The sequence below is a fragment of the Acomys russatus genome, chromosome 16 (genome assembly GCF_903995435.1).
Source record: "Acomys russatus chromosome 16, mAcoRus1.1, whole genome shotgun sequence".
NCBI classification, from domain to species: domain Eukaryota; kingdom Metazoa; phylum Chordata; class Mammalia; order Rodentia; family Muridae; genus Acomys; species Acomys russatus.
The window spans coordinates 26,209,865-26,235,028 of NC_067152.1; the positions used below are offsets into that span (position 1 = coordinate 26,209,865).

Consider the following 25,164-nt stretch of genomic DNA (forward strand, 5'->3'; position numbering starts at 1 on the left):
CTAGTCTCTGTGCACTCCACTCTGACTGAGAGCTTCCTAGACTACACATGATTCTTTTAGCATGGTGTCGTTAATGTGAAGGTGACAGGGGAGTGAGCAGCATGGTCCATTTTCTGCCATGTTTGCTCCATGGATGTTTATCTCTGGGCTCATTTTATGTTCCATTATAAGAATGCAAAGAATCTCTGCCCTCCTCTACCTCCTCCTCCTCCTCCTCCTCTACCTCCTCCTCCTCCTCCTCCTCTGCCTCCTCCTCTTCTATCTCCTCTTTCTCCTCCTCTTCCTCCTCCTCCTCCTCCTCCTCCCCCTCCCCTTTCCCTATCTTGCTTTTTCTCTTTCTCTTTTCATTCTATGAATTTGTGACTTTCATACTTCCCTAACATTTACCTTTTTGCTGTTGGTTTTGGGAGGTTTCATTTGTTTGTTTGTTTGTTTGTTTTCTGAGTGTTTGTTTTTGTTTGTTGAGGTAGGGTTTCTCTGTGTAATAGCCCTGGCTGTCTTGGACTCACTTTGTAGATCACAGAGATCTGCCTGCCTCTGCCCCCTGCCTCCCCAGAGTGCTGGGGTTACAGGCATGTGCCACTAAGCCTGGCTGCATTTATTAGCTTTTAAGTCACTTTATTTATATTTTAAAAAATTAAATCCTCCCATATCACTCTTGTCTAGATGAGAAGTTGTGCCCAATACATCCCATCTGCTTGGGTCATGCCTTTTATTAACTGACCCTTGTTTCGAACGCTAGACTGTGAGTTATTTGTAGGAAACTACTAGTCTTCACATGTTTTATTATCCTTAGAGTTCAGTGGCCCTATGAACCTGCCAATAATCTTATGAATTCAAGAGGTAAATTATTGTTAATTAAGTAAGTAAGGTAGACCAAGTTAGCTTGAAATACAGTCCTTTTTACAATATGGGTAGTAGATTATTTGTGCAAAATCAGTTTTCTTTTCTGTTTTGAATTGACAAATAAAGTGTATATATTTATGGGGTACTATGTGATGTTTTTATATGTGCATGCATGACACACTGTTTACATCCAAGTTAACATATTTACATTCTCAGTCATATATTATTTCTGGCTGGGGAAAATATATAGTATGCTTTGTTCTAGGTGGTTTTGAAAGTAATCATCTGTAGCAACTTTTCTATGAAATTGAACACTAGAACTATTTAATTTTTAAAGCTCTATTTTTGTTTGTTTGCTTGCTTGCTTGTTTTATGTATGTGGTGTTTGGCCTGGGTGTTTGTCAGTGAACCATGTGTGTGCCTGGTGCCTGAGGAGGCCACACAAAGGTGTTGGATACCGTGCTGTGAGCTGCCATGTGGGTGCTGGGAATTGAACCTGTGTCCTCTGGAGGAGAAGCAAGAGTACTTAACCACTGAGCCATACCTCCAGCACTAGAACTCTTTCCTCTAATTGTATTATCGCACGTTAACCTGGTATTCTTCACTTCTGTCCCTCTATTGTCCCCAGCATCTCGGAGCTTCTATAAAATCTCTCCCTCCCTTCCTCCCTCTTCTCCCCTTCTCTCTCAGATTCCACCTTTGAGTGACTTCATGTGTATTTTCTTTCTATGTCTGGCTGATTTCACTTCCTAACATCTTCCAATTCTATGTCATCACAAATTACAAGACTCCACTCATTTTATGGGTAAAGAGCATTCCATTATGTATAAGGCATTGTATTTACTACTCATCAGTTGATAGACACAGACTAATTCTGCTTCCCAGCCAATGCAAATAATGCTGCAATAAACATGGGACTACGCAGGCCTCTAACATAGTAGCAAACAAAACTAATTTTCTTCATGCTCACAACAACCCAAACATCTTTTCATCTTGGAAGAAATAGTGCTAGAAAATAAAATATTTTAAAATAAATGAGAAGATATATATATTTCTGATATAAGGCAATATTTATTGAAGAGTAGTTAACACAGAATGGTGAAGGTCAGGAGCAGGATGACAGTTGGAGACTTGAGGGGTCTGTTTAGCTGCACCAGGCAGGTGAGATACGCATGTAGAGGGGAGATCCTTCAGAAACATGAGTGGGACTCAATGTAGGACTCTCTTCTGCCAGTTTCTTACTGGTGTCAGGACAATAAAAGTAGGAATTCTTTAAGACATGGAAAAGTTAACATGGATGAGAAGGTCAGATCATTGTGATTATGGTTGCCTCAGGGTTGGTAGTCAGGTGCAAAATTCAACAAGAGGGACCAGAACAAGTTGTACGGCAGCAAGTGGTCTGGCAGCAGACTGGGCGGCAGCAGCTGGACACTCCACAGCTGGGACGGCAGGTGGTCTGGAAGCAGACTGGGTGGCAGCAGCTGGACACTCCACAGCTGGGGCGGCAGGTAGTCTGGCAGCAGACTGGGCGGCAGCAGCTGGACACTCCACAGCTGGGGCGGCAGGTAGTCTGGCAGCACACTGGACGGCAGCAGCTGGATTGACAACAGGTGGTCTGGCAGCAGACTGGGCGGCAGCAGCTGGACACTCCACAGCTGGGACGGCAGGTGGTCTGGCAGCAGACTGGGCGGCAGCAGCTGGACACTCCACAGCTGGGACGGCAGGTGGTCTGGCAGCAGACTGGGCGGCAGCAGCTGGTCTGGCAGCTGGGCCTGCAACAGCTGGACACACAGCCACTGGGGCGGCAGCAGGTGGTCCTGCAGCAGGTAGTCTGGCAGCAGCTGGGCTGGCAGCAGCTCTCCTGGCAGGGACTTTGATCACAGCCCTGCTCAGAGCAGACAGAGCCACAACAGGAGTTGACCATGGTGTCAGAGGTGGAGGTATTGAGTAGGTTTTCAAGAGAGTGAGTTTCTCAGATATGTGAGTCTCCTTATTCCCTGTCCTCTTTTATACCCTGATGTTGTTGCCAGGACATTTTATTGTTATTGTTTCTCTAAATAAATAAACAGTTACTAAATTAGTTAATTATGGAAGACTCCATGTAAAGGTTAGATGGAATGCATTATTTTCTTTCACAGGGTCAGAGTTTATCAAATCCAGTCTTTTCTCTTGAGTCACCTCTTCTGTTTCCTTGTGTGTATCATCAAATTTCAAGGATTCCTGTTCTGACTCAGCTGATTGAGAGTTGTGAGCTGACACAGCAAACTAGATCCAATATTCCACATGTCATCATGAAGCCTCATAACAGCCCTGTAATGGGACTGTGTCTATCATATCTAAAGACTTTTGAATAGTAAACTGTTAAAGTGCTAGAAGAAAGTGTGAGTGCTGACGTGTGGATTAAGATTAAGTGAGGACAACGAGTTTGTACATGGGCATGGGACCATCCCACAGTGATATTTCTCAAGAGGGAAATTTAGAATGTCAACAAATGTGAGAAAGAATGCAACTTTCAATTTGTAGAGAATAGTTAGGATAAACGATGTTTACATACATCAGTTTTTCTGAAGACAACACTGTTGATTTTAGACAACCTTCACAGATGGGCTGTGAAGCAGACTTCTCTGAAGAATTGTAAACTCACAATTCTGTATTATTGCACTATATTGTTGGTATTGTTATATTGTATTGTTGTTTGTATTGTTGTACTGTTTGTATATTGTATTGTATTGTTGTACTGTATTAAATTGTAAGTTTGTGTTATTACAAAGGAGCTGTAACAATAGAAATGAGCCATTTTGTGAAAATTGCACTCAAGTCCTTGGCTGTCTTGAGCTCCTAGCTTCTCCATTTAGTTCTTATGGCATTCCCTGGTAGTGCTGTCTAGTTACATTATGTTGGGGTAGAAGGAAACCTGCATATCATCTCTACTGTTGAGAGCTTCGCTGTAGTCTGATATCATTAATAAACAGTCTAAGTACATATGAAAACCATGGAAGTGCAATTTTTTCAGGCATAAGATGAGATGGGTGGTAAATAGACATGGCATCTAGGTTGGTTCTATTCAAATTTTATCTTCCTTCTTCATCTTGAAATAATCATTTGTAAAACTTTATGAGAATCCAAGTCTAGGTTGTCATCATTTTCCCATGTGTTTACAATAGTTATTTTGAACATAGGCTGGGTGCGTATAAAAAGCAGGAGAGTTGACCTTTTATGGACAACACATTGCAAAGAAGTCATTATCAAGGCCAAAGCAAGTACATAAGCACTTAACATGCTAACTTGGTCTAAAAACCAAACCTCATGGCCATTTATTTCTTTGGAAATAGCCAGCCTTCTTGGTGCAAAGGAAGAAAAAAATGATATAGGGAAACATCTCTCCCACCATTGGGATAATAATTCATCTGTCGTCTTTCAGTTTGTCTTGGCTTCCACAGACTTGCGGGTAAATACATGAATAATTTAAGAGTCAACATTTCAATTTACCTAGTATGATATGGATGTTACACGCAAGTTATTTTCACTGTTCACGTGACAGCGACCCAAACATTTCTCCAAATAAAGTGATGGTTAAGTACACCTAATGGCCACAAATGTTTGTGATATTAATAAAGTAGGTATTTATTGGGACGCAGTCATTCTATCCCACATGATTCCTTAAAAACTCCGAGGCACGCCTGGGATAGTAATATTATGAACTTGGTCAATAAAGTCACATGACACTTCTGTCATCTGTCAGAGTGCCATGGTAATAAACAGGGAATTTAGCACTAATGTGTTTTATAGTTTAAATAGTTGCTGGCAAAATAAATAATAATTCTTAGACCAGGTATGGTACCATATCCTTCTTATGATAGCACTTAAGAAGTAGAGGCAGGAAGATCAGGAGTTCAAAGCCAGCCTCAGTTAAGTAGATAGTTTAAGGTACCCTAGGATGCATAAGACCCTGCCTCAAAGAGCCAAAACAAAATAAACTTTAAAAAAAAGGCTCCTTGATAGCATGACTGAATGATTGATGGACATAGTGATGGCTCTGTTCAGGCACGGATGTAATGGAGAAAACATAAGGAAGGCTGGCGCACAGGGCCAACATGGTAGTTACCCATGACAAGCAGCAAAAGCAAGAAACTGGGTGACAGTAAACAGTCTAATAACAGATGGTCAGCCACCATCAGAGGTCCTAGCGGGGCCTTTAGCCACACACAATCCTGGTCAAAGTAGGTGAGGCTACAAGAGGTGACCATGTTGTCCTGGATGGAGGTTCTGTGTGGCTCCCCAGAGACACAAGATGGTCCAATATGGAGATATGCATCCTGCTACTATGTTAGCATTGTTATGCTTGTAATTGTTTTCTGACTATGACCTTTCCAGACATTCTGGTCGTGACACACTGTCTACACAATTACATTTGCCGTTTAAAGAGATGTTTGCATGATGTTCACTGAATCAGCTCTACATCTCATGATGCATGAGGCCCTTTTAAATTGCAGCATCATTTCATCCGGAGCCTCCTGTGCTTTGTGTGTGTGTGTGTGTGTGTGTGTGTGTGTGTGTGTGTGTGTATGTGTGTGTGTGTGTGTGTGTGTGTGTCATTGCTGTGCTGAGCAAAGCTGAGTTGTTCCTCTAACCATTTAACTCTCTGTTCCTGAGTGAGACAGGGAAACATAATCCCTTCCATTTGGATGATATTTAAAGTAGATGTAAACATGAGTACATCAGACACAGAAGTCAGACATCGGTATACAATAGCAAAATTATATCCATCAGTCCTATTACAAACTACAACTTTTTAAATTTTTTATATTTTTTTATTAATTCATTCATATTACATCTCAATAGTTATCCCATCCTTTGTATCCTCCCATTCCTCTCTCCCTCCTGCTTTCCCCCTACTCCCCTCTCCTATGACTGTGACTGAGAGAGAACTCCTCCCCTGGTATATGCTCATAGGGTATCAAGTCTCTTCTTGGTAGCCTGCTATCCTTCCTCTGAGTGCTACCAGGCCTCCCCATCAAGGAGACGTGGTCAAATATGGGGCACCAGAGTTCGTGTGAAAGGCACTCCACTCAACCTTGGAGAATGTCCTGTCCATTGGATAGATCTGGGTAGGGGTTCAATGTTTACTGCACGTATAGTCCTTGGATGGTGCCATAGTTTGAGCAGGACCTCTGGGCCCAAATCCGCCAGTCCTAATGTTCTTCTTGTAGGTTTCTAGGACCCTCTGGATCCTTCTATTTCCCCATTCTCCCATGCTTCTCTCACTTAAAGTCCCAATAGGATGTCCTCCCCTCGGTCCCACTTTCCTGATAAGTGAAGACTTTCATGGGACATTCCCCTTAGGCTAGTATGCAGATATAAGTGAGTATATACCATTTGAATATTTCTGCTTCTGGGTTAACTCACTCATTATGATCATTTCTATTTCAGTCCATTTGTCCACAAATTTTGGAAATTCCTTGTTTTTAATAGCTGAGTAGTATTCCATAGTATAAATGTACCACAGTTTCTTTATCCAATCTTCTACTGAGGGACACTTAGGCTGTTTCCATGTTCTGGCTATCATGAATAAGGCTTCTATGAACATGATTGAGCATATGTCCCTGTTGTGTGCTGGAGCTTCTTCTGGGTATATTCCAAGGAGTGGAATAGCTGGGTCTTGAGGAAGCCCTATTCCCAGTTTTCTGAGATAGTGCCAAATAGATTTCCAAAGTGGCTGTACTAGTTTGCATTCCCACCAGCAATGAAGGAGTGTTCCTCTTTCTCCACATCCTGGCCAGCATGTGGTGTCGCTTGAATTTTTTATCTTAGCAATGCTCAATGTCTTTAGTCATCAGAGAAATGCAAATCAAAATGACTCTGAGATTCTATCTTACAAACTACAAGTTTTAAAGCTAATAAGCATTCAGCTCTCCTTTGTCCTACACTGAAAACCAGTACATGAAAAACCTAATAGAGAAGATCGCTGATGAAGAGAAATGTGCCTCTCCTCAGAAGCCCCGCCTCCACACATGTCACCAGGACCCACCACATGGTGTTCCTCCTACTGCCAGACCAACTACTGCAGAACCCATTCCTGCAGGACCACCCACTGGAGACCAGCCTGTGTGGCCAGTGCTGCAAAACCCGACGTGCTGCTAACTTAGATGCTCCTGCAGCTCTCACTGGCTGTGCAGCCACTGCCAATATTCCTGTTGGCTGATGTCTTCATGTTGTGGACCACTCACATCCCCACAGCGAGCCTGCACCCTAAGCTTTGCTGAGAACAGCACGATGATACTGAGATGTGCTTCCATCGTCCCTCTACAGCATCTGAAAGACCACCGAGGGATATGCTCAGCTTCGCCCTGGTTTTGTTCTTCACTGTCCTTCGGTCAGCCTAATATATGCTGGTCAGCTCCATGGTCTGAGCCCTGAGAAAGTGATAATCAGCTTTCGTGGGCTGCATTTGGCTCTCTAGAAGAATCAGTTTCAAAGTCTTTCTAGTATATGCATTATGGTTAGTAAGCTCTGCCAAAACTCTTCTCAAATCACTGTAGTTGTTTTCCTACCTGGCCTTCCCTATTAAAATCCATATTGTTTCGTGCTGTGTGGTAAACTTTTTGCTTTGCTGTCTAATCACAACAGTTCGTTCATAAGGACGTATGGTAAATTTTACTTTTTATTTTTTACATTTATATACATACATGCATCATACGTACATACATATGCACATATTTCTCCAACCCCGCCATTCCCCTACCCATTTCTCCCTTCTTTCCTCTCTCCTCTCCCCTACAACTAATCCTCTAGACTATTTTAGGTTATCTTTATGACAATATAAGGTCTAAGAACCACAAGTTAGAAGAAAAACATAGCATTTTTCTTTCTGAAACTGCCTTAAATTGCGTGGCATGATTACCTACAGTTGGATCCTTTTTTTTTTTTTTTTTTTTTTGTAAATGAAATAGCTTAATTTAAATTCCATTGTGTACATATTCCATGCTTTCTTTATTCATTTCTGTGTTTGTGGGCATCTATGGTTGGCTCCATAGCTCAGCTGTTATGAACAGTCCTGCATGAACACTGACGTGCAAGTGCCTCTGTGGTTCATGGACTTGATGCCCTGCATCAGCTGTGGTATAGCTAGGTCACATTGATATATCTTGTTAGCTGAATTTTACGTTTATCAGTTTATTGTAGTCTTGGAATGACACTACAAGTTAAACCGAGTGAAAACTATCATTCTTATTTCAATGATGGAAGAACAATTTGCTATGTATTCAGTGACTGGCAGACCAGACCCAGTGCCCCAGTCCTTTTACTCCAGTATTTTCTAGGAACAGATATATAACACTGGTAAAGGAGCCGAAGACAGATGTGTGTTTTGTTTACTATCCTACAGAGTCTAAATGACCCTGATTATGGAATTAACATGGTGGACTCATCAGTGGATATACAAAAGGACACTATGCCTCTGCCTCTCTCAGAATCCCTTGGTTGTCAATAGATCAGGAGTAAGTGATAGGGCTCATGAGTCCCTTCTCTTCCATAGCTGACTTTTAGGAAGATCAACTCTTGTGCATGCTTGCCAGTATACACAACTGCTGTTCATTCTTGCCATAGTTGTGGCGATGAAAAAACCAACTAGTAAGTAAGGAAAAGAGGTGTACAAGGGGGTGAGGTAAGAGTGGGAGGGAAATAGAAGAAAGTAGGGAAGAGTGACCAGAATACATAGTGCATATATATGGAATTGTGACAGAACAAAATTTAGTTAACCAAAAACAAACAAACAAACAAACAAACAAGTAAATGGATATGTGTTTTCAGTTGCACCTACAGTTAAATTTTAATTTTTTTCGTTTATAAACTGTTTCTCTAATTCCAGGGCATAATATTCTAATTCTATTTTTAGTGACTCAGTGTTTCATCTGCTTTCTTATTCTTTCAAAATAAATATAAGATTTAATCTTGGAAGCCTGTCTTTGACTTCATTAGTGAAGCGTAACGTCACCACTCAGGAGCCCACACTTTTCCAGGATTCCCTCAATAAACACAGTACAGAGGCAACCCTCCCCTTTCTGTAACTCCATTTAAACACAAGTGACAACTCAGCATTTCAGCCCCTCTGTTAAAATATATTAGCATGAGCAAGACAAAACAATTCTTATTTTTATTTTTTAAATTAATCAATATATTTAATCACTTTACATACCAATCATAGCCCCCTACCTTCTCTCCTCCTAGCCCCACCCTTGCTCCCTCTTTCCCCCTCCATCCTTCCCTATTCCTCAGAAAATGGGAGCTCACCCACCCATCACCGCTCTTCAAGTCTCATCAGGACTGAGCACATCCTCTTCCCCTGTAGCCCAGCAAGGCAGCCCCGCCAGGGGGAGTGATCAAAAAGCAGACAACAGAGTCCATGTCAGAGACAGCCCCACTCCCCTTACTAGTGGACCCACATGAAGTCTGAGCTGCCCATCAGCTACATCTGTGTAGGGGGCTTAGGTCCAGTCCGTGCATGGTTCTTGGTTGGTGTTTCAGTCTCCGCAAGGTCCTCTGAGCCCTGGTTGTTTGACTCTGTTTGTCTTCTTGTAGAGCACCTGTCAGTTCCAGTTCTTTCTATCCTCCCCTACCCCTTTAGCCACAAGACTCCCTAAGCTTAAACCAATGTTTGGCTATGAGTCTCAGCATCCGTTTCATCTGTGTAGCCTCTCAGAGGACAGCAAAGCTAGACTCCTGTCTGCAAGCATAGCAGAATATCGATAATAGTATCAAAGGTGGGCTTTCTCACATGGGGTGGGTCTCAGGTTGGACCAGGCATTGGTTGGATATTCCCTCAATCTCTGTTCTATCTTTATCTCTTCACATCTTGTAGGCAGGGTAAATTTTGGGTTGAAGCTTTTGTGGGTGGGTTGGCATTTTCCTCCCCTCTACTAGGAATCCTGTCTAGTTAGAGGATGCTCTCAGCAGTCTCCATGACCCCCGCTATGAAGAGTCTCCACTAGAGTGACTCCAATATCCTCCCAGACACCTACTTTATCTTAGATCTCCAGTTTTTCACAAAGATGTCCTTGCCCATGGTTTCTCTTCTCTCTGTACACTCTCTGTCTTCCTGCCCTCCACCCTGCCCCCACTCTCTCCAGGTTTGGTCTCTACATTCATTTCTCTCTGTGCTCATTCTAGAGCGGGGATGGGGAGGGGGGAATAGATGAAGTCTGTAGTAGCTACATTTCTATTACTGTGCTAAAACACCATGATTAAAACAATGTATAGGTTTGTTTGGAGCTTATGGGTCTAGAAGGGGTGAGTCTGTCACTATCATGGCATGAAAGTATGGTAGCAGAAACTTAGAGCTCACATCACAAACAGCAGGCAGAGAGAATGTGAACTCAAACAGCCTCAGAGTCTGCCCTCAGTAACTCACTTCTCCACCAAGGCCACTCCTCCTAAATCTATCCAAACTGGGCCACCAAATGCAGACCAAGCATTCAAATGCCCAGAAATACACACACACACACACACACACACACACACACACACACACACACACACACGCACATACACACATACACACACACACACGCGGTTTATTAAAATGGCTGATAGGCTGGGGTCCAGCTAATCTAACAATAGAATGGCTATCTATGAATGGAAGGTTCAAGAACCCAATGTTTGCTCAATCCATGATGCTGTACATTTCAGCTGGTCTTCAGTTTATGCCGAAATTCTGAACAAGTAGACTTTAATACCAGTGAAGTAATAGATTTGCTAGTAAAAGCAAGAGCAAGCGGGCAGAAGCAAGCTTCCTTTTTCTGTCCTTTATAGAGGCTGCCAGCAGAGAGTGTGGTCTAGATTAAAGGTGGGTATTCCCAGCTCAAAAGATCTGAATTAAAGACATATTTCCACTGCAAAGATTCAGATTAGAAGTAGGTCTTCCCACTTCAAACAACATAAGCAAGAAAAAAAATCTCGCCCAGCTATGCCCAGTTATTTGGGTTTTAGTTAATTCCACATGTAGTCAAGTTGACAACCAAGGATAGCCCTCACAGGTCCACCCCTTGTCCATTTGACACACAATCATGTCTCTTTATACTATGCTTAACTTCCATATGAAAACAATACCAGGTCATAATTATGCCTAACATGCTATCACTATACCAATTACAGTCACAAATGCTTTATATATGTGTTTGTGTGTGTGTGTGTGTGTGCGTTATGTATGTATGTATGTATGTATGTATGTATGTATGTATGTATGCATGTGTATGTATAATGTGTGTATATGAAATTTCTTACAATGGTGTAAAGGCTGTAGTCTAGCTAATCCAACAGTGGTCACCCCACCCTCCAGAGGTTCGGAGAACTTTGCAGAATAGGAAGGGAGAATGGGGAAAGGAAAGGTATGAGGGAGGGACTGGGAGGAGATAAAGGAGAGGAAGCTGAGATAGGGACATAAAGTTAATTAATTAATTAAAAATTGTTATGGTAGCAAAACAGAGAGAGAGAGAGAGAGAGAGAGAGAGAGAGAGAGAGAGAGAGAGAGAGAGAGAAGTGAATATCACTAAAGTACTTTATATATGTATGAATGAATTTAAGATGAAGATTGGGTAGCTATCCCAGCAGGCTGTGAGTGGGTGGGGCTGGGCTGAGCTGGGATCAAGAGAAGCTCTGGGCTGCAGGGGATGATCAGTCGGTGCCTTGTCTGGGTAGATCACAGTAGCTTGCCTTCATATTCTCAGTAGTTTACGGGAAGAGAGCGATGCATCTCACTTCCCAGCTGTGTAGACTTACAGCCTCTAGTAAAATCATTATTAGGAAGCAAATCGGAAACATATGTCATGATTGTATTAAACTGACTTCAAGCAGTCATTTTGAAAAGGTGGTGGTGGTGATGAGAAAATTCATCTAAAAGTCAGAAATCGTAAGTCACAAAAAAATGTTAAAGCTTTAAAGCATCACCTAGGTGAATTATGGGAAGAGGTAAACCATCTTATATCAGTTCTAGTATATACTGGAAACAGAGCGAAGGGCATCGATGTTTATACGTTACAGTTGCGTTGGCATGCATCAACTTTTTTCATTTTTTGTTGTTGTTTTTTTTATTAATTTATTTTTGTTACATCTCAATTTTATCCCATCCCTTGTATCCTCCCATTCCTCCCCCACCCCCATTTTCCCATTATTCCCCTCCCCTATGACTGTTCCTGAGGGGGATTACCTCCCCCTATATATTCTTATAGGGTATCAAGTCTCTTCTTGGCTACCTGCTGTCCTTCCTCTGAGTGCCACCAGGTCTCCCCCTCCAGGGGACATGGTCAAATGTGAGGCACTATAGTACGTGAGAAAGTCATATCACACTCTCCACTCAACTGTGGAGAATATTCTGACCTTTGGCTAGATCTGGGAAGGGATTTAAAGTTTACCCAAAACACAACTACACAAACGCTCGACTGGAAACAACATCAAAATTAAGACTCTTAACAGTCCCTGGTCATTAATATCTCTCAACATCAATGGCCTCAATTCTCCAATAAAAAGACACAGACTAACTGAGTGGGTACATAAACAAGATTTAACATTCTTCTGCATTCAAGAAACACATCTCACCCATAATGAAAGGCATTACCTCAGGGTAAAAGGTTGGAAAAAAATATTCCAAGCAAATGGTCACAAGAAGCAAGCAGGCGTAGCCATTTTAGTATCGAACAAAATAGACTTTCAAACAAAATTAATCATTTTTTTTTGAAATTTTATTCACTTTACAACCCAATCATAGCCCTCTCCCCCATTTCCTCCTGGTCCCACCCTCCCTCCATCATACCCCCTACTCCCCTAGTCATGAGAGAGGGAGAGGCCTTCTCCCCTACCAAATTACTCCAGTCTATCAAGTCTCATCAGGACTCCCTGCATCCTCTTCCTCTGTGACATAGTAAGGCTGCCCACCAGGAAGAAGTGATAAAAGTGCAGACAACAGAGTCCATGGCAGGGACAGCCCCTGCTCCTCTTAATAGGGGACCTATATGGAGACTGAGCTGCCTACCGGCTACATCAAAAGTAGCGGGTAGGAGTTGGGGGTGGGCTGGGTCCTCTCCGTGCATGGTCTTTGTTTGGTGCATCAGTCTCTGCAAGACCCCTGGGCCCAGATTCATTGGCTCCTGTCCCCTTCTGGGTCCTTCTATCCCCCTATTAATCCATAGGACTCCCTGTGCTCTGCCCAAAGTTTGGCTTTGCGACTCAGCTTCTACTTTGATCCCCTGCTGGGTGGAGTCTTTCAGAGGACATCTATGGTAGGCTCCCATCCTGTTCTCTCTCTTCAACTGCTTCCAGTATCTATTTTCCTTGCCCTTCTGAATGACAATTAAGCATCATCCCTAGGGTCCTCCTTGGTCAAAGAGTATTTGGTTATTCAAAACATCACTGGCTCTTACAGTTCTAATAGTAGGTCTCTCCTGAGAACTATAAGAGAAATCATATCATTTTTTTTTCTTTCTAAAAGGCACGTAATAAAATTGCTAATGAAATTCTAACAATCTACTTCACACTACAGTGGTCCGATATCCAGAGAGGGCATCTCTAGCTTCAGAGAGGCAGCGGTGCACTGTGAAGCCATTTGCTGCACGCACCCTTTGGATGATCGTTTGGTGGCATTGTTCAGTAACTATTGGATCTTAATGCCGTCCTGCACATGAATATCCTTTATAGTACGCAAAAAGGAGGCAAGATTATTACTGGGACCTGCAAAGAACAATCACCCATTTTCATTGCATTTTACAAAGAAAACACTTAAATGTGTGCAGCTACACTTTTCTGCTGGAAAAAAAAAACTGTATGTTTAAAATGTCATAGTAAATAATTAATAGTTAATTCTTTATCCACACTGTTAAAAAAGATTAGTGTTAAAGCTGATATAATCAATAGCAGTTGGTTTCTCACTTCAGGAAAAAGTTTTTAATTGTTTATTTACCAATCAGGGAAGTAAACATCTTTTACTAAAGGAAAATCCAAAACGCTTAAGGAGCAACTTCTTCCTTGAAGGACTTAACAGAGTGGGGAAATTAGCATAAACAATGACACACGCAAGTTCAAGTTTTGCTCATTGGCCCAAACTCATTTGGGCCATCATATATAAAAGGCACAATCGCGTAGAAAAAAATAGATTTTTGAGAAACTCACCTGTGAGAGAACCCTCCCTCCATATCCAACACCATGACCAACTCCTGCTGCTCCCCTTGCTGCCAGCCTACCTGCTGCAGGACCACCTGCTGCAGGACCACCTGCTGGAGACCAAGCTATGTGACCAGCTGCTGCCAGCCCTGCTGCCAGCCCAGTTGCTGTGGCTCCAGCTGCTGCCAGCCTTGCTGTCAAACCACCTGCTGTAGGACCTGCTTCCAACCAAGTTGTGTGAGCAGCTGCAGCAGCACACCCTGCTGCCAGCCCAGCTGCTGTGTGTCCAGCTGCTGCCAGCCCTGCTGCCAACCCAAGTGTTGTGAGTCCAGCTGTTGCCAGCCCAGGTGTTGTGAGACCAGCTCCTGCCAGCCCTGCTGCCAGCCCAGCTGCTGTCAGCCTTGCTGTCAAACCACCTGCTGTAGGACCTGCTTCCAACCAAGCTGTGTGAGCAGCTGCTGCAGCACACCCTGCTGCCAGCCCGGCTGCTGTGTGTCCAGCTGCTGCCAGCCCAGGTGTTGTGAGTCCAGCTGTTGCCAGCCCAGGTGTTGTGAGACCACCTGCTGCAAGCCCTGCTGCCAGCCCTGCTGCTGTGCGTCCAGCTGCTGCCAGCCCTGCTGCCAGCCCAGGTGTTATGAGACCAGCTGCTGCAGCACACCCTGCTGCCAGCCCAGGTGCTGTGAGTCCAGCTGCTGCAAGCCCTGCTGCAAGCCCTTCTGCCTCAACTTGTGCTGCAGGCCAGCCTGCTCTGGACCTGTGACCTGCACCAGGACTTGGTACCAGCCCACATGTGTCTGTGTGCCTGGATGCCTCTCCCAAGGTTGTAAGTCCAGCTGCTGTGAGCCTTGCAGTTGTTGATCAACTTACCACTATGAAACCTGTCTGATAGCCACACTAAAGCAAACTCAGTGCTATTTCTCTGAAAATAAGCCTTACACTGTCTAACTACTGGTCATCTCATTTGCAGATTTGTGCGTTTGCTTAGTAAGTACAGCATTATCTACTTTGTCCCTACTCATTCCTCTGGTTTCCAGTCTCAGCCTTGGGGGAAAAGGCTTATTTCATTTTCAACTTACAGAAAGTTTGCAAAAATCAAAAGAAAAAAAGAAAGCATTCAGATTTCTTCCAATGTTAGTCATCATTTCATTTCCATGTGTTTATAATTGGCTATGACTCATCTTGTAATTCATTCATAAAACCTGTACATTGCCTCTCATTGGAAGGCCATTATCTATGGTTTACTAATAAAGTCTTCAGTCAATTGTCTCCTGAATTGTGTTGTTTTGTTTCTCTTTTACTTGTCATAGTTTGTTGTTTCATGTGAACCCCACATCCTAGTCTCAGATTTGGGCAGAGGCAACACACAGGGGATGTGAGCCATGTCAGATCACACAGCTAAAGATAGAGCATCATCTTGAGAGCTGGACATGATGGCTGCCGGTCTGGTGTGATGATGGGGATGGCTTAATGAAACAAAACACTGGGACTGAGCATCCCATGCCTCTCTCCGCCATCTGCCAATTACCTTTCCTTTTTAAAACTTTTTATTGGTCCTTTTGTGAATTTCATACCATGCAGTCCAATCCCACTCATCTCCCTGTCTTCTTGCACCTGCTCTCCTTCCTTGCAACCTCCTCCCCCAAAGAAAAAGAAATCTCATTGTGTCTCACACTATAATCTCTTGTCCACATTTCTTTGCTTGCAAATGTTTGTTGCAACGAGTCATTGGCCTGGTTCAAGGCCTCTGGCTTCTGCTACACTATCAATATTGGAACCTCACTGGGACATCTCTCAGATATCCCGTTGTCACCCTGTGTCATGGAGATCCTATAGTTCGGGATCTGTAGGACTGGCCCCTTCATGTGTTCTGCAATTCATAGGTGGGGTAGATGTTGGGGTGGGCCAACTCAAAGCCTAAGAGGTATAAGCATTGTTCAGCCCACCAGCTCTCCCGCACTCACATCACTGGGGTGAGCTTTCCAGCCCTGCCCCATCTAGCTCATCCAATGCTACAGCCAGAAAGAGGCAGAGCCAGCTCTACTGCTCTCATTCCCTTGGGGGCTGGCTCATCTGTACCCATGTCATCAAGGTCAGCTCTACTGCGTTACCCAGGTGAGGTGTAGGGCCCTCTCTCCTGAGTCTCCCAACAGGCAATGGGCTGGCCAACCCCTACAACCAGAGCCAGCTCTACTTTGCTGCTCAAGTGACGAGTTGCACCCGGTGAGGGACAGAGCCGGTTGTCCCACTCTCATGAGTCCTGGCCAGTTCTCCAACCTGCCATAGATGGTGAGAGACAGGCAGGGGAAAAGATCATCTCTCTCTTCCTTTCATCCAAACCACTGCATGGCTCACCCCCACCCCCACCCCCACCAGGATCAACTTTACTATGCTGCCCAAGTGAGAGGCAGGGCCAGATCTCAGGCTCTGATGGCCTCAAGGCCAACTCTCCCACACTCATACCCTCAGAGCTGATTCATTTGCAACTCCACAACCAGGGGCAGCTCCACTGTGCCTCCTGGACAATGTTCAGGGAGCTCTCCTGACTATTGCAGCTGTCAAGGGGCAGGGGCAGCTCTTCTGCTCTCACAACCTCAGGGCCAGCTTTCCCATAATGCCCAGGAGAGGGAGGAAGCAAGTTCTTCCCAGCCCTCAGACATCAACATGGCCCCTGGCAGCAGCCCAGACCCGAGACATCTGCCTGGCCTTTGGTGGTAACAGACTGCTGCTGCTGCTGCAGAGCCACCGACCCAGACATGGCCCTCGGTGGCAGCACAAGCCAGTATCTCCCCATGGTCTTAGGTGGCATCACTGGCTACTAACATGTGGCTGTTCCCCACTACCCCTGAGTCTCCAGTTCTGCCTCTGTATATTGTGCTTCTCTTGTTCTCCCATTTCTCTTACTTGCTCCTCTTAGACATCACCAGGGTCTCTGGGCTTCTGAAGTTGTCTCAGGAGTACTCTGCCCCACCTGTGCAATGTGGCACTGGGCAGAGGTCATCTCAGGTGTGGTCTGCCTGCCCAGGCCATTCAAGGCCAAAATGCTGGTCATCTGGGGCTCACTCCCTGGCTGGGCCCAATTACCTTTTCTTAAAAAAAAAAAAAAAAAAACCTCCCTCAGCTCATCTCAACCCCTTGTAACCACTGAACAAAAGAGGTGGTTTTAGGAGCCTAGAAAGCCACTGGTGATGACTTTTTAAATATTTTTCAACCACAGTGTGCTAGCTATCTCTGGATTTTATTTTTATTTTTTCACAGTGTGTGTGGGGGCCATGGGAGACAGAGGACACATTGGGAGAGTCATTTTCCTCCTACCATATATGTCGTAGGGCTCAAACTCGGGCTTGGAGGCAAGCACCTTTACCTGCCCAACCAACTCAGGATTTTGATGTGAGAGGATTAATCTAGCAAGTGCTGGTCTTCTAGAAATGGTGTGCTTTCTGTCCTTGTTCTTCTGGTCACCTGTACATATAGCCATATTGGAGGAGGGTGCATTGATTTGTGATGACACTGGTAAGGAAAAAAAGCAAAATTTTCAATATTTTTTTGTGAAATTTTTTCTCTTTATTTATTCACTTTCCAGACTTATCAAAGCCCCCTCCTGCCTCTCCTCCCAGTCCCATCCTCCCACCCTCTTCTCCCCCACCCCCTGTTCTTCTTCTCAGTAAAGAGAGTCCCCAACCCTGCCGCCATGTGCCATCCTGCCCTCGCACTTCATGTTACATCAGGCCTAAGTTTGTCCTCTTGCACAGCAGACAACTGTGTCCATGTCAGTGCCAGTCTCCATTCCAGTTGCTAAGGTACCCACATGAAGACTGAGCTGTCCATCAGCGCCATAGTGCAGAAGACCTAGGTCAGGTTCATGCATACACTTGGGTTGGTGGTTCAATCTCTGTCAGCTCCCAGGGGTCTAAGTTAGTTGATTCTGTTGATCTTCTTGTGGAGTTCTTGTTGCCTTTGGGTCCCTCTTTTGTTCCCACAACTCCTCTACAAGATCCCCAGATCTCCATCTAACATTTGGCTGTGGGTCTTAACATCTGTCTGGGTGGAACTTCTCAGAGAACAGTTAGCTTGGCTCATGTCTGCAGGCATAGCAGAGCATCATTAACATGAAAAGGGGCAGATAATGTTCTGTGAGCTAAGAGAAAGTCCTTGACACAGTCTCTATTGCAAATACGTACATATTGCACTAACTGACACAAATGTAACCCAAAGAGACTAAAGACTTAACATCAATTAAAATACTTGAAACTCAGCCAAGTGATGGTGGCACACGCCTTAAATTCCAGCACTCTGGAGGCAGAGGCAGGTAGATTTCTAAGTTCAAGGCCAGCCTGGTCTACAGAGCCAGGACATCCAGGGCTACACAGAGAAACCCTGTCTCAAAACAAAACAAAAACAAACCCAAACAAACAAAGAGCAAAATTATTGTTTAAAAAAAATTTTTAAGTCTCTTCTTGGTAACCTGCTGTCCTTCCTCTGAGTGCCACCAGGTCCCCACCTCCAGGGGACATGGTCAAATGTGAGGCACCAGAGTATGTGAGAAAGTCATATCCCACTCTCCACTCAACTGTGGAGACTGTTCTGACCATTGGCTAGATCTGGGTAGGGGTCTAAAGTTTACCTTGATACCCTATGATCATATACAGGGGGAGGAAGTCCCCCTCGGGAACAGTCATAAGGGAGGGGAATAAGGGGGAAATGGGAGAGAGGGAAGAATGGGAGGATACAAGGGATGAGATAACCACTGAGATGTAACAAGAATAAATTAATAATAAAAAAGACAAAAAATTTTTAAATAAAAAACTTAAATATATATACACATACATATGTACATCTCTTTGATCTTGAGGAGGGACAAGACTTTTTAATCAATTAATTTACTTACTTTATATCCCAACCACAGGTTTCTCTCCCTCCTCTCCTCTAAGTTCTTTCTTCCCATCCCTATCCACTTCCACTCCCTCTCTATTCAGAAGAGGGGAGGCTTCCCATAGATGTCAATCAGCCTTAGCATAACAAGTTGCAGGAAGACTTGGCAAATCTTCTCTTGCTGAGGCTGAAGAGGCAGCTAATTAGAGGGCAAAGGGACCCAAAGGCAGGCAACAGAGTCACAGACAGCCCCACCATTAGGAGTCCCACGTGAAGACCAAGCTATGCAGCTGTTGCATGTGTGCAGAGGGCCTAGCTCAGCCCCACGCATGCTCCCTGGCTGGAAGTTCAGTCTCTGTGAGCCCCTATGGGCCCAAGTTAGTTGACTGTATAGGTTTTCTTATGGTGACCTTGACTCCTCTGGCTCCCAAAATGAGAAAAGTCAAGACTTTATCACAAGGAAAATGGCCATATTTGACTGCTAACATGCAGAGCTTACGATCATCAGAGACAGTTACAGAAAAACAAAAAACAAGTTATAAGATAGATGGTGTTTAAGAAACACGTAAGTAAACATACATGGTAAAAATCATAAAGAAATGGTCGATTTTTTGTTTTGTTTTGTTTTGTTTTGTTTTGAGACAGGGCTTCTCTGTGTAGCCTTGGCTGTCCTGGACTCACTTTGTAGACCAGGCTGGCCTTGAACTCACAGCGATCTACCTGAAAATGGTCAATCTTAAAAGATCAGGAAAGTGCAAATGAAGACTAAAATGCAGCCTCTTATATCTATTTTAATGGATAAAATGCTCTTGTTTCACCTTTGGAAAAATAAAAATGTAAAACTATGGGGTTAATAATTGGTAAAGGTAGAATAAACATCCCTGTGCTCTCTTAAGCCTATGTTCTGCATTGCTGTGATACAATCTTGAAAGAGAGCTGGTAATTCTTGCAGGGTTGCAGGTATCCAAGGAAGCTTGGGGGGGGGTACATAAAGCACGAATGAAGTCCTGGCTGAATATCTATTGTTGGCATGGGCACAGTGATGTCATGGACTCAATGCTTCAGACCCATGGGAAACTGACAAAGCCCTCCCTGCCACCCAACTCCACAGGTTCCCTCTGTGCTATACAGAAGAAATACAATGAGTCTTTGAGTTGCTATGTAGTTGGTACCTTCCATCAGAGCAAGCACAGGCCACTGTATCCCATCTTCACTGTATGTGTCTGTTCTTTCTTCATTCCCTCCCAACCCAGCCAGGTCAAGACCCAAGCAACCCAGAACATGGCACAGTATGTCTTGGGTCCTTGTTCGGCAATACTGAGCATCTTAGGCAGCTCTTAATGAATAATATTTAGTTCATGTAGTCATCCCTTTATCAGTGGCTTCACCATCAATATATTCAACCCACTATAGAGGAACCTTAATTCAGAACATGGCTGCTCTGGCAAGAGATCACATCCAAAGACCTAGGTCTGTGTGATCTGTCTGGGTTACAAATATGCCTTTAACCCAGGAGACAGAGGCAAGCAGCTCTGAGTTCAAAGCCAGGCTGGTATAGGACAAGTTTCAGGTAAAGAAAAGGTCCAGGTGTGGTGATACATGCCTTTAATCACAAACAATGAAGGTAAAGTTAGTTTGTAGAAGGAATCACCCATGTTTGAAAGTGATGTTTAATTGAGTGGGAGAAAAAGTGACAAATCCGAGAAATATTTGACAGGATAGCATATGCCCAACTCTCAAGAGGACAGACAGGTTGAATGAGAGAGAGGAGGCAGCTTTACTGGGACAGTAACAAAGAGACAGGTTACAGAGAAGGAACAAGCTACACTCAGATGAATAACGAAGGAGCCAGGAGATGCAAGCAGATTGCTGGAGTTAGTTTGAGGCCAAGAAGAGCAATTCAGGGGCCGAGAGAGAAGCCAGATGGAATAAGTCAGCTGGGAGAGGAGATTGAGCCAGAATAGCTGAGTTGAATCAGCCAGCCTAAAGTTCAGTAAGAACAAGAAAGGGTGAGCTTATTAAGCAGTAAGTCTCAGAGGCTGAAAACATTCAAGGTCTAGGTTAGATTACAAATGCTAGACACTTCCAGGATTAGGCCTAGGGTAGCAGACAGAGGCAGGAATCCTCCAAGACAACAATTGAAGCAGGCAAATAAAGGTTTCTTTTACAATCCACCCCAGACCAAATTGTTCAGAAAAGCAAATGCAACTGTATTGAATATACTATTCTATGAACAATGCAGTGAGACAATTATACAAATCACACTTACATTCTGCAAGATATTGGAGCTGCTGAGGTCAACTCAGTGGCGGAGAATTTGCCTAACGTGTGAAATTCTTGTTTGAGGCCTAGCAATGCAAAAACAAGCAAGCTTCCATTCAACCCAACTATTACAAGTAACCCAGAGATAACTCTCATAATATGTGTGGAAGACTGTGCATGTGTTAAATGTAAATATTCTGGTAGTTTATACAAAGAATTTGTGCATACAAAGATTTTTTTTATATCATTAAGGTATCATTAAACCGATTCCAATGGATATTAAGGGGCTACCATGTTTTGAAATGAATGAATGAATGAATGAATGAAATCTTGTGAGTTCCACAGTAAGAATTATCACCCTTATTCTATTCAAAGTACACTGAAGTTGAAGTAAAGATCGTGAGATGAATCAAAGTTTAAAATTGAGACAATCACAATGACAACACCAGTTGACATGCCAACATGGATTGGAGAAATCGCACTAGGCCCCACCCCCCAGATAAGAGCTATGAGCAGTTAACAGTTGCAGAGAGAAAGATCTTCATCCTTCTCCAGGAACAAGCCCTCTAACGTGTCATCCAATCCCAGTGATCAGCCCTAAACACATGTACATGCAAGCAACACTCAATGGAGCAAGCAAGTCACATTTATATATTGTGCATGCCTATATAATATTATAGTCAATATACTATACATAATTATAATTAATATGTTATATATTATTGTTGCATATGTATGTAATGTTAATAACAAAAGAGGCTAAAAAGATTTAGAGTTAGGAGGCATGGGAGGGATTGGAGAAAGGGTCATAGCAGTGGCTAGAGGAAAGAAAGGGAAGGGGTAAGTGATATAATTACATTCTTATTAAAACTTTAAAAAGTAGTTAAGTTGATATTCTATGCACTTTCGGGGTGAAGGAAATGAGATGTAGGCACTGTTAGCAAGGCTGGCTTTGCCCAAGGTTGACACTCTCTCTTCAACTCTCTTTCCCCTTTATTGTTGCTACCCCAATTTTCTATCTTCTCAAACAGAGAAAGAGGAGTGAATAGTACTACAGTGGCACAGTCAACAGCAATTATAAATCTATAAAAATATTGATATCCTTACCAGTTTACTGGAGACCTGCCAGGACAATGCAGAATTTTGAGGAAATGTCTGAGAAAGAAAGAATATTAAGAGGAGTTTCACAGCATTTTTAGCCTCTTTCCTCCCCAAGGGCGTGCTTGAACAGAATTAGTACAGAAGTGAGAGTGAGTCCCACAAGGTTGCTTGATCGGCAGCAAGGCTAGCACAGAAGACGGCTAGGGAAAGGCTGCTTTTCTTCAAGGATTCAAAACAGCTGTGTAAACAAAAGACAGCCGACTGAACTGGATATGAAGCAGTTCCAGGATTTTCATGCTTATCATTGCACTCAAGCCAATTCCCCATCAATAAACACTGATCTCTTTATCATGGCGCAATGGCGAAGCCATGGAATCACCCTTGGTGTCCATCGAGAAATGAATGACGGAAGCATGTGTGTACCTCTGCATGTTATTTAGCTGTAAGAAAGAATGATGCCTTTTGTTTGTGTGTAAGCTATGCACGGAAAGACAAATACCATATCTCTTCCCACATATGTGCAATCTAGATTTCTTTAATAGCTATGAAAGTGGAAAGGGGTTATTTGGAAAGTGAAGGCGGCCATCAGAAAAGGAAAGTGAGAGAAGAAAGGATGTGGGGAGGGCCAAATATGACCAAAGTACACAGCATACACATGCTAAAATGCTATAACTAAACCTCTTATTTGTACAATTGATACGGGTTAATTAATTTTTAAATTAAATGACAATGCAATGGCATGTCTTACATATAATGTAGGATAGTATCCGCATGGTTTTAAAACAATCAATATACACAAGAAACAGAAAATGCTATAGACACTACTTCCTGGGGAACAGGACTAGCTGCACATCAATAAGAAAAAGACACGGCAAGTCATGGTATACAAAAATGACACTGCTAAGGCATAAAATAAAGACTACTACCCAAAATGTATAAAGAGCTTTGGAGAGTAAATTAAAAGAAAGATATTTCAGCAGAAACAATTCAGATATGCTCTGCACCTCATGAAAGGGAAATGCAAATGTCCTGTGAACATAGGAAAAATCAGTTCATTGGTTCTCAGGAGAAATAAAATTAAAACTATACTGAGATGTTACGGATTCCACTTAGAGCCAACATAACTCAAATACCAGGTCAGTGCAGGTGACAGAAATTCAGTATAATCAGGTTGCTACTGATCAGAGCTGCAGAACAGCCTTAAAAGATAAACTGCAACTCCAAGCCATAATATCCTTATCACAGAACATTTAAGCTTGCAAACCGCAAATATCTGTGTTAAGTTATTGTTACATTTTTCCACCAATCAGCATGAGTTGGCTCCTGGGCCTGGGAACATGAACTTAGTTTGGCTCTGCCAGCAAGATGGAAAAGATGTCCTTGAGATGGGTGGAATCAGACAACTGTCTCCTTACAACAGAAGCTGTTCAAATATTGAGAAGTCCTCAGCTCCCCTAGGGCCTGGAACATTGAACTTAGCTTTCCCCCCTATGAGTAAATAGAGTCTGAAAACAAAATGGCAGTTTTTAGAACAAGTTTCTTTTGTTTGTTATCAACAGAGGTAATGCTAACTAGATGGATGACCAAAATGGAAAGAAAATAGAGATAAAATACCAAGTATAAATGAGATCTAAGGCAATTGGAACAATTACTTGCACAGACTACTTTATCTTTTCAAAGTATTTTAAAGATATCTTTCTTCTGGGGGAATTTCATGAACAAATATATTGAAACATGGTCATGCCCATCTCCTGATTTACCTACTCCAACTTTCCCCAACTTGGAATCCTTCCACCCTCAGGTCATTTCATCTGTCTGTCTGTCTGTCTGTCTGTCTGTCTATCTATCTGTCTATCTGTCTGTATGTATGTATGTATTTTTGATAACCCACTAGGACCAGTTAGAGATTACCATATATGCATGGGTTTGCAGCCATCCACTGGGACATGGGAAATCTACCAAGTGGCTATCCACTCAAATCAGAGTGGTCCCACCCTGCTCAACCAGCAGCTATCAACTGCCAGATGGGTTCCTAAATCCCTTCCCAACGTGGGAAGGAATTCTGGCTGTTCTGATGGTGTGCAGGTCAGGTGCAGTTGGCTACAGTCAGCATGAGTGTTTATAGCCACATCAAGTTCAGAAGTTTGCATTTCCCAGCCCTCCTCCCCTCACAACCCTTCTCCCCACCCTTCAGTTCCTTTCCACTTCCTCTCCTGCTATATTCCTTAATCCCTGGTGATGGAGTGAGGGTGTTACAAATAAGCACTGGAGGTCAATATTGTAACATTTAAAAAAGCACATTCACAATGACCTACTAATGTTGTCCAGGCATGTGATTTATAGTCCAGAAACTTCTCTCTAGAAATATATGAAAAAAAATATTCACTAGAAGATATGAACAAATATATCCATGACAAGATGAAGCATGCTGGTTTAAATGATGGAAATATGTCCGTCAGCATTGAAACACACTAATAAAGCTTGATCCCACCGTGCAATGATATTAACAGAAATGAGTAAATGATCACTGTAGACAATGGAATCTATAAGTCTCACAAACAAATTGGAGAAAATGAAAAACTACAAGCTACGTGATTTTACTTTTAATAAAGATCAGAAATCGACAAACTCTGACTCACTAGTTGCCTCAGGGAAAAGGGCAGAGATAACACCATGATGACAGCAGCCAGGCATGCCATTCTTTCCTGATGTGAATGATGAACACACTCCACCTCTATCATACTCAGTCAAGCTACGTATACAAGTAAACGTATTTTCCTGAAAATGCATTAGGATTCAATTTCTTTTAAATAGAGGTATATGATTTCATCTTACAGAATAGAATTTCCTCACTTTTTAAAAACAATGCGGTGATCGGGGTGTCTGACTTGAGTTTATTGGTCCGGCCAATGAAAAGAAGGGATATCTAAATGTTTGATG

The 25,164-nt window shown here is 43.1% G+C and overlaps 2 protein-coding genes across 5 annotated transcripts; one reads left to right on the forward strand and one right to left on the reverse strand.

Annotated features, from left to right (window-relative positions):
- Positions 1-1,948: 1,948 nt before the first annotated feature.
- Positions 1,949-2,834, reverse strand: LOC127199857 (keratin-associated protein 4-1). Of its 2 annotated transcripts, XM_051157845.1 has the most exons (2): positions 2,599-2,834; positions 1,949-2,472 (listed from the first exon to the last, which is right to left on the reverse strand). In XM_051157845.1, exons 1-2 carry the CDS (start codon positions 2,768-2,770, stop codon positions 2,204-2,206), a joined length of 441 nt encoding a protein of 146 aa, XP_051013802.1. In that variant the 5' UTR covers positions 2,771-2,834; the 3' UTR covers positions 1,949-2,203. The 2 variants fall into 2 exon arrangements, with proteins under 2 accessions (XP_051013802.1, XP_051013801.1); XM_051157844.1 differs by having other exon boundaries at positions 1,949-2,834.
- An 11,168-nt stretch (positions 2,835-14,002) lies between these two features.
- On the forward strand, positions 14,003-15,077 carry LOC127200374 (keratin-associated protein 9-8-like). Of its 3 annotated transcripts, none has more exons than XM_051158575.1 (3): positions 14,003-14,339; positions 14,448-14,537; positions 14,646-15,077. In XM_051158575.1, exons 1-3 carry the CDS (start codon positions 14,035-14,037, stop codon positions 14,848-14,850), a joined length of 600 nt encoding a protein of 199 aa, XP_051014532.1. In that variant the 5' UTR covers positions 14,003-14,034; the 3' UTR covers positions 14,851-15,077. The 3 variants fall into 3 exon arrangements, with proteins under 3 accessions (XP_051014532.1, XP_051014533.1, XP_051014534.1); XM_051158576.1 differs by having other exon boundaries at positions 14,493-14,588; positions 14,667-15,077; XM_051158577.1 differs by having other exon boundaries at positions 14,508-14,588; positions 14,667-15,077.
- Positions 15,078-25,164: the final 10,087 nt, after the last annotated feature.